Below are 12085 nucleotides of genomic sequence, written 5' to 3'. Positions count from 1 at the left end.
ATAAGTGTTAGGGGATACTTGTGTGCCAGTAATGTGTTCGGTCTTGTACAACATTTGTTTGTATGGCTTGATGAAATGTTATACTTTAAGAGCTAGCGAAGTAAAATCCATGACAAAAAAATGAGTAACTTCATGTAGTAATTTCTTGCTGATGTCGTTTAGTGCGGTACTTAAGTACCCATAATTCTTGATCAATTATATATAAATGCAGCAATAAGATATGTGTGACGATAACAAGCATCGTCAAATCGTGAACCAATCTATTCAAGATGGTTATTGCGGTGGATATAGTCTTTAGTGCATAACATGTGCATAGCATTACAGCTGATGCCTATATGCGTTGTTTTGATCAGCGTGGTACGTACCTGAAAGTAGATTTGTATATGAACGTTTCGAATGCCAGAAGCGCAATACGATAAAAGGTCAGTTATCTTATTTGCATGTGTTTCAACGCTAGTATAACAACTTAAATGAACATTTCGCTCACGTTTATTTACTCAACGTTTCCCGTATGTTTGACACGAAATCATAAATCCTAGTTAAAGAGTTATATTATTGAAGAAATAGTGCGAATCAGAAATCACATCTACGGTTGCAGACAATTCTCTGGATTTAGGCATGCTTATTACTTGTAGAGGCATGCATATCGATTTCATATCATGTGTGAGGTGCAAACACGTGACTGAAGAGATATTAAGGCCCGAGAAGTGCGTGTATTAAAAGCAGTCATTATACAGGTGTTTTCTTTCATGACACGATTTATTTAAATGTAAAACTAGAAGTGGCGCGGCAGATGCCAACGCGTATCCCCACGCCGTATAGATTTTATATTAAAAGGAAATTTTGGGTGGGCAATGCCTATTTTGGTTGGGCCCCGGGGTGGGTAATGTGGACATTGATGGTCGAGATAGAGCGTGTTGTCATAAGAGATGTTCAGTATAAATTTGAAGTCCATTGGTGAATAAATGAAGAAGTTATGTTAAAACAAAATGTTGTGTGGGCGTGGCCTTTGTGGGCGGGGCGCCACAGGGTTGGTAATGGGGCCATTCATAGTTGAGATTGACCGTATTGTCATAAGAGAAGTTCAGTATCCATTAGAAGGGAATCGGTGTAGAAATGGAGAAGTTATAGTAAAAGGCAATGTTGAGTTGGTGCGGCCAATGTGGGCGGGGCCTTATGGTGGGTAATGTCGAAATGGGTGGTCGAGATAGACTGTGTTGTCATAAGAGATGTTCAGTATTAATTTGAAGTCAATTCGTGAATAAATAGAGACGTTATGTTAAGTCAAAATTTTGGGTGAGCGTGGTCGGCCAGTATCTCCTCCTACACTATTAGCACTAGAACCTTGAAACTTACACACATGGAAGCTTTTAAAATATGTGCGACGGTGCACTATTTTGAATTTTGATCTCAACCCTGGGTCAAAAGGTTATATCATGTGCGTCGCATGTTGTTAGTAAAATGAGATTTCTTTTACCCATTTTACCCATGTATTTACCCATAACTTTTGTCCCAGAATTTAGTTTTGATAATGTAACTTCTGTTATTCAGTACTCCGATTACTTTAAGTGTCCAAAACGTAAAACAACCGTCGTAGTATCAATAATAAATATTTGCTTCTTTCTAAGCAACTTTCAGTACAATTATATTCACTATGCGCAACACAGCGAAAACTACGCAACACAGCGTGTTTTTGAGGCTTGTATTGAAAGAAAATACATTTGCATGACGCTTTTTATATATGTGTTTTTCGCGCATTATAAATCAGCAATAAAGTAATTATACAATACCTGCAAACAAGGTATATATGACAATGAGATATCACTTACCAATGTGTAATGGTATTTGTAAATTCAGGATGTATACTACACAATTTCTTTTTTCAAACCCAATTAAAAACATTAGCTCAAATATCGACGAAAGTACTTGAAGCTTAGAGAGGTTCGACATAATGTTTATAAACCAAACTGTTCACATGATTTAGATTTCCAATAATCATTTTTACATGAACAAATAAAATTATAATTTGAGCGTTTATTATCATGGCTTGGATACGGAAACGTATATGGTACACCCCAATAATATTGTCATGCCGGATAAATTTGTATCGACTTACTGTGAAATAACACGGTATGTCGACATAGTTTTGTAGGTTTTTCCCACTTAATTTTACTCGCCATAACGACATTAAGTTAAAGTCTCGACGTAAATGTTTCCGGGTTTTCCCGAAAAATATTTGGTCGACATGATCTAGGTCGACAAATCAACATTATTTTTGGCGTCATGCTCTTGTGAAAATGACTTGCCATTATAGTAATGAGTTATTGTTTTAGGCCATGACATCTTTTTCATATCATGCCGTCATAGAATATGGTACACCCCAAAAATATGGTCATGCCGGATTAGTTTATATCGACTTACTGTGAAATAACATGATATGTTGTAATAGTTTTGTAGGGTTTTCCCTCTTAATTATACTCGCAATAACAACATTAAGTTTAAGTCTCGTCGAAAATGTTTCCGGCTTTTCCCGAAAAAAAAATTTGGTCGACATGATCTTAGTCGACAAATCAGCAATCTGAACGCTTCGGACAGTGGGCTACACCACACCGTCTCTCTTATGTACGAAGGCGGCCGTCATAATGGATTTGGAACTACTTTAGAAAACAAGATGGCCCCCCCCCTCGGTTCAAACGCCTCGTAAAGAGCAAAAATTTAAATTTGTGTTTTTTAAGCTCGTCTGTTTCAAGACTACATACCTTAAGTAATACTTTAATGTAGATCTGTAAATTCCCACACCATACTTAAAAACTTGTTAAAATTTAAAGATGCTATTATTGACAAAGAAGTAGTATTGACATAGAGTAAATTTAAAAATTAAATCGACTGTTTACGTTATATTTTGTGACACTACGAGGATTGCTTACATAAACTTGAAAAAGTATGAAACACATCACTCATAGTATGAGCATGGATGGCCGAGTGGTCTAAACGGTAGACCTTTATTCCAGGGTTCAATGGTTCGAGCCCATTTGAGGGTTACTTTTATATTTTTATTTAATTTTATTCTAAGACGTGTTTTTTTATTGCAGCGTTTTAGATCCAATGTTTGCATTTATCAATATAGCATATAATGAAATTTTTTTTGGAGAGTTCTTATGTTATTGTTAGATTTTGTGACATTACAAGGATTGCTTATATAAAGTATAAAATAAACCACTGACTATATGGGAGAACTGATGGCCCATTGGTTTAAGCACTTGACTTTTACTCCAAGGGTCAGTGGATCGAACCCAGTTAAGGAAGACTTCCTTTCTTTTTTTAAATTTTATTATTGTTTTTTTTATTGAGGTATTTTGTTCCAATGTTAACTTATCAATTTAAAGTATTTAATAACAAACTGCAATACATGTCTAATCTGTGAAAACGTCCCTTTGAAATTGCTAGTTTTCCTCTTACATGCCCTTGTATTTTAAGATAGAATAATTTCCTCACCAGAGGAAAGAGTTATTGGTTTGAATCCAATCGGGGGCTTCAGAGGATGATTCATTTTGAGACAAATGTTAATATTTGCTTTAGTGTATCCCAAAATTAACCTAATATTAAATAAATAACTGTGAAAGATAATTCAAAATATTGTTTGTGTTATATATATTGTGATCCATGGACATGTACATTCAATTATGCAAGAAACATGTATGATTTGAGGGAAGAATACGACAGCAAACTTAGAATGGCCATTCATGTTAGATTGTTAAGTAACTAAAACTATAAATGTTGTAAAGCGTGTGTATGACGTCATTGCTTCTGACAGCAGAACAGTTTAGGCAAAAATGATAACTCTTTTTCTTTAGAATCAACATTGATTCATTATTACTTAAGCAAATTTGAACTCTTAAAAAGCTCGATGAATGGGGAACTGAATTTTTCATGTTTGTTGCTTGCAATTTACTGAACATAATGTTACTGGTGAACAAATGCCTTCTCTCTTTACAGGGAGGGTGTTTTTCATAAATATCCAGGTTAATTTGTATAAATAAGACCTCGTAACATATTTATATACATGTAGTATAAAATGAATTCTAAGCTATACATTTATGATGATGACATAATGTGTTTCGCTGTAAATTTACAGAGAAAATATACTACAGCGGCCTGTCACCAGAGTTGTTAAAGGGCATTTAGACAGTATTGTCCCTGACGTTTGCGCATTTTGACAAATTTTATAAAAAACTGATTCTTTGCTTAGCGTGCAAATCGGATGGAGGAGATTTGTTGGTGCCTTTTTAAAAAGTTGTTTCATTGTGTGGAAAATTGAGTTTTAAAATGTATACACAATGCCTAATATGAGGCAAATTCCAACAATGTCTGTGGTTTTTCATGTAAAAACAAGAGATGTGTTTATGAGAAACATAATGCTCCCTATTGCGCCGCTTTGAAGCCGTATATTTGACCTTTGATCTTTAAATATGACCTTGACCACTCAAAATGTGCAGCTCCTTCAGATACACGTGCATGCCAAATATCAAGTTGCTATCGTCAATATTGCAAAAGTTATGGGAAATGTTAAAGTTTTCGGACGGACGGACTGACAGACAGTTAAAAAGCTATATGCCATTCTACTGGGGGCATAAAATAACTGTATTCTTAATTGGTTTATGGGTGTTATGGGTGTCTCCACAGTATTGGAATAACCAATTTAAACTTAAGGCTAAAACTGGGCTGATACATTACCTTTCCACCACCAGGTTCATTAAATTCTTACTGGTGATATGTGATCTTGAAAGGATTTTTAATATGTCATTTTTGTTAGTACATATAAGTTGGTTTTACAAATTTACTGAGTGTAAACATTGGGCACTAATACAGCTCAAAGTGACCGGGAAACAAATTATTGTGTTCTAATTTACATACATGTATTTACACTTGCAAAATTCAAAGTTAAGAATGGTAATTGTTCTCTTATTGCCGACAACTGCATAGATCGTAAACTTGTAAACTGGTTGTTTTGTCTTTATTACTACTTGTGTACATTTTTTTGTATTGCCCTCTTTATATTAACTTTCAACAATTTATATATATATTATATCCAGTAATTGTAGATATCAGATGTTCTGTGATGTAAATGTGAAGGGTTCTTGTTACTTGTCCCACCAATATCCATTGCATAATGCCTTAACACTGATATAGGATATTAGTGATTTTTGATTATTTTATTTATAGTAAACTTATTCTTTATGCTGATGACAGTGCCATCCTTTATTCTCATCAAGATCCTAGTATCATCAGTAGTGTTTAGGGAAAAGAACTTGAAAATTGTAGTAAATGGTTAGTGGATAACAAACTGTCTTTACTGAATGTATAGTGTTTGCTTTAATGTAAAATGTAATTAACACACTATTGGTTCTCCATCATCTGTTAAACACCTTGGTTCAATATTCTGCTACATCTATTGTTAATAATATTATTAAAAAGGTGAACTCAAGAATAAGATCTTGTATAGACAAAACCCCTGTTTGGATATGGAATTATGAAAATTGTTATGTAACTCATTGGTTCAATGCCATTTTGACTATGCTAGCTCTACATGGTACACTGATTTTAGTAAAGAGTAAAAAAAGATTACAAGTTGTACAGAATAAAGTTGTTAAATTTATTCATGGATATGACTCTAGAACATCTTTGAAAGTTAAAGATTTTAGATTTAAGTAGTATTGGTTGATTAAATGTTTAAAATAGAATTAAGCAGTTAACACTCAACCATGTTTATAAAATTGTTAACAAGAAATGTCTTTCTTACATATATAATAGTTTTAGTTTAGTGTCTGATATACATAGTCATAACAGTAGATATAGTAAAGGTAACTTTTATTTACCTCAAGTGAATGGTTTTACCAGCACTACTTTTTATTATAATAAAGCGATCAAAGACTGGAACTGTCTACCTGCTGATGTTAAAATCGTTAAGAATAAATATGAATTTAAAAAGAAAGTGAAAACTGCTCTCACAGACAATATGAAATTGAAAGAAAATGATGATTTTATTTTTTACTAGTAGTCTTATTGTGTTAATTAATGTTTTATGTGATTGGTTTGTTATATATATATGAGCCGTTCCACGACAAAACCTGCATTAGTGACATCAGTGATGACGTTGGGAAAATCCCACTTATTATGACGTCGTCACATGCGAGTTTACACAGTGCATTTACGCGGAGCTTAATTATTTGCGATTTACGGAGTTGTTTTTAGTGTTATGTCTGTTCTGTTGGATATAAATGGAGTTGGAGATAGAGGTAAATTTATGAACTTATTAAATAAGTATATTTTATATAGATCTATTTATATAAACACCGATATTGATGCAAAATTCGTTGTGACAAAGTGACGATCATAACAATGGCGCCCATTTGTATGCAAAACATAGGTTTAAATCCGATCGCAATTTATGTGATGAATTCTTTACAAGACAAGGTATCAAAAATAATAAACAGCATTGACATGTATAATATGCAATAATTTAACCACAATTCAATTGTTATTGAATTTATTTATATTGAAAGAAGCAAATTAATCTTCGTCTCGCGTTGAACTGCTTGAAACAATTGCAAAGTTGACTGTTGTATATTGAAATGTTCCTTTTCGATATGTTTGCGGTATTAAATGTTTTCTTTAAAATTAATCATAAATTACATATTACTTGTTTTTGTTAAAAGAACGACAGAGGTTTGAAATATGTTATTTGTAGTAAAATGATTCTACTTCATTTCTTTATCTTATTGTGTGAGGCGCATAAAACATCAGCATCAATAGCTCAGATGGTAAGCCAGAATCGCACCACGCTGAAGACCAGAGTTTGATTCCAGTCTGTTTTTTATTTTTTTAAGATGATTATTTTAGGTCAAAATATTAAATGAAACAAGTTTTAAAATGAAATATAAATTGAAACGATTTTTTTTATTTTATATTTCATGCACATTATAGAATCGATACGTCGAAATTGTTTTCAGGAGCTCGAAAATCTTTTTTCTGAGCATTTTGGCAGAACACCATTATGTACGCCTGCACATTCTCAAGAACTGTCATCCGATGACGACAATGACCAGGTAGACGGTGAATGGAGCGCTGTCATGGAAAACGGCATTGGGTCCTTCGTTTCTTGGCAGCCTGCGGAAACAAGCAGTGACTCCACTGACGATGATGGAAGTGATGACGGTGATGCGTTTTCACAGGATGATAGCATTCGACGTTTCCACGAATCTGGCTGTGGGTGTGCTAAGAAATGCCACGAGAAATTTGATGCCTCCCAAATCAGAACGCACATCCTTGATACGCGGGAAATGACGAGGGAAGAAAAGGAAATGTATATTAAAGGCTGTTTGTCCGAAGGTCCCACAAATGACTCTACAAGCGTGGATAAAAGAGAATGCGAATTCGTGGCAAAAACCCATTCCGCGGTCAGGAAATATGTGCATACACGTTCAGATTGTTATTTGACATAAGACGCTGTGCATTAAAATCAATAAGGCAGTCATTGAACAAGACCGGTCCGGCCCCACGCCGGCATGGAAATACAGGAAGGAAACCAAAACATGCTCTGGTCTTCACAGATGTCGAGCGTGTGGTCCAATTCATCAACTATGCGGAAGAATTCGGAAATCCCCAACCTGCAGCTCCGCGTGGGAGAGACGATACGGCACCGATATACCTACACAGCGGTACAATCAAAAATGAACATTCATAAGCTGTACAAAGCAAGCTGTCAAGAGGCTGGCGTGCGTTTCGTCGATAAAAGCTCCTTTCAGTCAATATGGAGTGTCTGCATCCCACATAAAGAGGTTGCATCCCCTAGAGACGATGTGTGCGCGACCTGTGAGAAGCTGCGAAAAAAAATATGGATTCGGTATCGGAAGAGGACAAACTAGCTTCCACTGAAGAAATGCGTAGTCATATTGTTTTGGCACAAAAAGAAAGAGACCTTTACAACAGTCTCATTAAAAAGGCAAAAGAAACGTCACATCTATGTCCAGCTGAACGATCAAACCACTTCACATTTGATTTCGCTCAAAGTGTAGGCATACCACACCATGCACGACAGATGGGGCCATTATATTTCGCATCCTTAAGAAAAGTCCACATTTTTGGAATGAGAATTGATGGACAATCACGTCAATTGAATTTTCTCATCGACGAAAATGAGAGCATCGGTGCAGATGGAGCTAATGCACAGGGACCAAACGCTGTCATCTCGATGATAGACTACGCGCTCAACACCCATGGATGCGAAGATCTCTCGTGCACAATACACGCGATAATTGTCCGGGTGAGTTAAATTTTCATCTGGATCATTATAATTTCATATTGCGTAAAAGCCGTTTTAATCATAATTTAACGATAATATTGGAATAGTTTATTGGTTATATTTATCGTGATAATAATAACGCGAATCATAAATGATCATAACATATTACAGTGATTTTAAAATGAATTATGATGGAAGTGTGCTGGTTAGACGACGACGACAAGATGGTGGTAAAGAAGATGATGATGGTAATAATAGTGTTGATGATGCGGATGACGATGACCATTAAGTAAACTATGACTGATGAATATGATCTTGATCTCTTGATCAAAGTTATTGTTGTTGCTTTCAGGTCAAAACAAAAATCAGTTTGTGATTGGGTACTTCGCATGGCGAGTCCTGACACGGCGCCACACTTCAATCGAATATATGATGAAGGTTCCGGGTCATTCACGGTGTTTGGTGGATAGTGGGTTCGCCCATATTAAAAAGCTGTACAGGTAATAAACCTTATCGTTGTTATAAGTTAACATTTATTATATTAATAACGAGTACTTAAGTATGTTACTATTAGAAAAAACATCAATAGTTTTACAAGTTTTATTTGCAACATAAATATACAAGATGATAATAAGTAGTATTATTGATGATATCAGAATAAGTTACACGGTAAATGGTATCATAACATGTTAGTCCTTAAAACATGGTTTGTTTTACTTATTTTATTGAACATGCGCTTCAGACGCTCGGACTGTGACACCATTCAGCAGCTAGAGGATATTGTCAACAAGTCGTCTACTGCAAATGAGGCTGTCCGATATCCGACCTGGCGCTGGCGTGACTGGAAGACTTTTTTGTCTACATCTTTTAAAGCAATACCCGGGATAAGGTAGTGTTTCCAACTTTTTATAAGCTACACATATTTCACAAGTATAAAAATACACACTGACACAAATATTTATAAATGCACAAATGTTCTCCACACATATTTGTATGATGCGAGTCATCAATATATTAAAATGTTTATCAGTGTGTAAGAACTCACTTGAAATTCAGCATGTTTATGTGTATTTATTAATTGTAAATAATTATTAGATACTCAGTATTTAATTATTATACTTAATAATAAAACACATACTTTTAAGAAAAACATAGCTAAAAGGCATGTCTACAGATTCGTTTCTGGCTAATGTGTTACAGGAAGTACCAGTACTTCAGGTTCGACTTATCGAGGCCCGGCACGGTTTTCGCGAAGAAAGCAACGGACCTACCAGAGGAAGAGTTCTTCATCATGAAACATAGGGAACTCCCCTCAGCAGAACCATGCTTAATTAAACCGGCAGGGCTATCAGAGAATCGCGTGAAATATCATTACAGAACTGTCCGACCATTTGTGCGACCATGTTATCAGGACATTACCTGTCCAACACCCACAGACTGATTGCATGTGATAACATCATGTATTCGAACATCAACCTAAACAGTTATTTTAATTCATGCGCGTGTAAATGAAGGGTTTTCCAACAAGTTATTGTAATATTTGAATAAGTGTTCGATATTGCGAACTATTTACATGCTGTTAACGTCATGAATATGTCATTCCGATTGAAAATGACGCGACGTCAACAGCTTTGTTGCGTGACAGTTAATGTATATAATGTTGTCATAGCAACCCTAAATAGTGGATGTAATTTATACATCATTGGATTCGTAGATTAACGTACAATATGAAAGTAAAAAAAACTAAAAATTGATTTTTTTGTCATTTATGCAGGTTTTGTCGTGGAACGGCCCATATATATATATATATATATATAAAATTATATATATATATTTGTCGTGGAACGGCCCATATATATATATATAATTATATATATATTTTATATGACTGTTGTTTAAATAAGTCATCAACACAGTATTTGTACGTACATCTAAATGTGATTACAAGATAATAGTATAACCAGTGCTCTCTTATAATATATCATAATTACTATTTGATCTCAAGACTATAGTCTCAAGTTTAAATGAATTATATTTTTATGCGTATTAATGCCACCATTTTTGTACATTTGCCACCCATCTATAGGACCCCATTGGAAATAAGTTGCAAAATTTTGATGGGACATCCTGTGGTATATATATCATGACTTGATTTTAACATCTTGTGACTACTTGTTATTTCAGACCTCTGCTAAATACACTGACTAGTTACTTGTAACTGAATTTAACTGATTAACTTTGTGATATTCAAAATGTGATCAATCACTGCATTGTGATCCAAAACCTGTGATAATTGTTTTCCAATTGTTAAATGTAAATTGAATGTATTGTAAGATCTGTACTTGTATGACATATATATACATATGCACGAATAAATCAATAAATCAATATAAAGAACAGTGTGAACTGTGTTGCCAGACATATTACAGTAAAATTACTTCATGTCTGTAATGGCAGTCATAAATTGTAACAACACCACTGCTGAGCTTCAACATTTCCAATACAGTATGTATTATTTTGAGAGGCCATTCTGAATCGACTTCATTTCCAAGGGCAAAGTTATGCTTTAATATATGAATATTACCAAACTGAACATTATTACACTGTCCCTAATTTTAATGGCACTGGATTGTTTAAGGCTTTAAAAAGCTAGTTGCCTGGTGGGGATAACAACATCTGGAATTAAAATGCCTAGGATAAAATATAAACAATATCTGCCATAAGTACTGTATGGTTGCCATCATCAAATGTACAGAAAGAATTGTTTTTCAAATTCAATCGAGCTCCCCACTCATTCCATTCCATGATAGCTTTCAGGTGGCTCAATACTGGTAAAAGTTAACCCCACTGAGGGCCATATGGCTATGGTCCATATACAGTTTGTGACTGCCTGGCTGGTCACTATAATGCCATTGGAACCAACGTGGAATTTTCTATTTCTTATATTACACCGAAGAGTTTTCTCTGTACCACTGTACAGTGTTGTACAATTGTTTATGGTATAGAACATAAACATATTGATTAAATCCCAAAGTATGTCGCCCTGCTGAACATCAGCTATGTTGCAATGAATATAATTAAGAAATACTGGTTCTTTTAAGTTCGAATAATGATCTTGTTTTCAATTCAATAAACATCTAATTGGCTTTCTTTACATTTTATTAACATTTGAATATTTTGTATGCAATGACAGCTAATTTTAAACAATAACATAAATAAATCTTCTATTATATTACTCCTCAGAGATATTGGTCCATATATATCTGTATTATCGTTGAATTTAGTGCAAATACAGATGTGTGTAACCCGAACTATATTGTCGGTGTAATATCTTCCGCCTAGAGGCGTTAGACATATCTTTCCACCAAATAAATCCGAGAGACGATCGCCGGTATGGCGGAATTGTCCGAGGATTCTCGATTGGACAAATCAGCATACATTGTGGCGTAATGCTTTTGTGAAAATGACTTGCCATCATAGTTTTAGTCGACACGATGAGTTTTTTTTTTAAGCCATTACACACTTTTCATATCATGCCGTCATAGAATGTTGACATCATCACAGCATCCGGGTGTACCATATACGCTTCCATGCTTGGATTATATTCATTTCGAGCTCACCCCATTTTCCCGGAATGATTGCGATATTTATGCAACATAATATTTACAAAAAAGATATAATTACTATTGACATAACAATTTCATTTAATCAAGGAAGCTTTTTTGTGTGTAACTTTTTTTTCAATTAATAATTTTGTTTCACCATGATATTAGTTCCAGCAGA

The 12085-nt window shown here is 34.5% G+C and overlaps 3 protein-coding genes across 3 annotated transcripts in view; 2 read left to right on the top strand and 1 right to left on the bottom strand.

The window, feature by feature from the left end:
• LOC127857512 (uncharacterized) overlaps positions 1-12085 on the bottom strand; it is a 240138-nt gene that overhangs the window by 91239 nt on the left and 136814 nt on the right. The gene's annotated exons all lie outside the window — the stretch shown is intronic.
• On the top strand, positions 6279-7605 carry LOC127857516 (uncharacterized). The gene is made up of 2 exons (XM_052393918.1): positions 6279-6296; positions 7011-7605. Exons 1-2 carry the CDS (start codon positions 6279-6281, stop codon positions 7500-7502), a joined length of 510 nt encoding a protein of 169 aa, XP_052249878.1. The 3' UTR covers positions 7503-7605.
• On the top strand, positions 7742-10089 carry LOC127857514 (uncharacterized). Its single transcript, XM_052393917.1, has 4 exons — positions 7742-8323; positions 8655-8802; positions 9045-9191; positions 9503-10089. The coding sequence occupies exons 1-4, from the start codon at positions 8281-8283 to the stop codon at positions 9741-9743; spliced, it is 579 nt and encodes a 192-aa protein (XP_052249877.1). The 5' UTR covers positions 7742-8280; the 3' UTR covers positions 9744-10089.

Source organism: Dreissena polymorpha, chromosome 14 (assembly GCF_020536995.1).
Source record: "Dreissena polymorpha isolate Duluth1 chromosome 14, UMN_Dpol_1.0, whole genome shotgun sequence".
NCBI classification, from domain to species: Eukaryota; Metazoa; Mollusca; class Bivalvia; order Myida; family Dreissenidae; genus Dreissena; species Dreissena polymorpha.
Note: the sequence above shows the minus strand (reverse complement) of the source record. Positions and strands in the feature narration are given on the sequence as shown.

Coding starts and splice junctions, on each gene's coding strand:
- LOC127857514 (XM_052393917.1), top strand. CDS start 8,281: ATGCGAAGATCTCTCGTGCACAATACACGCGATAATTGTCCGG. Junction 8,803..9,044: donor CATATTAAAAAGCTGTACAG/GTAATAAACCTT, acceptor CATGCGCTTCAG/ACGCTCGGACTGTGACACCA. Junction 9,192..9,502: donor AAAGCAATACCCGGGATAAG/GTAGTGTTTCCA, acceptor AATGTGTTACAG/GAAGTACCAGTACTTCAGGT.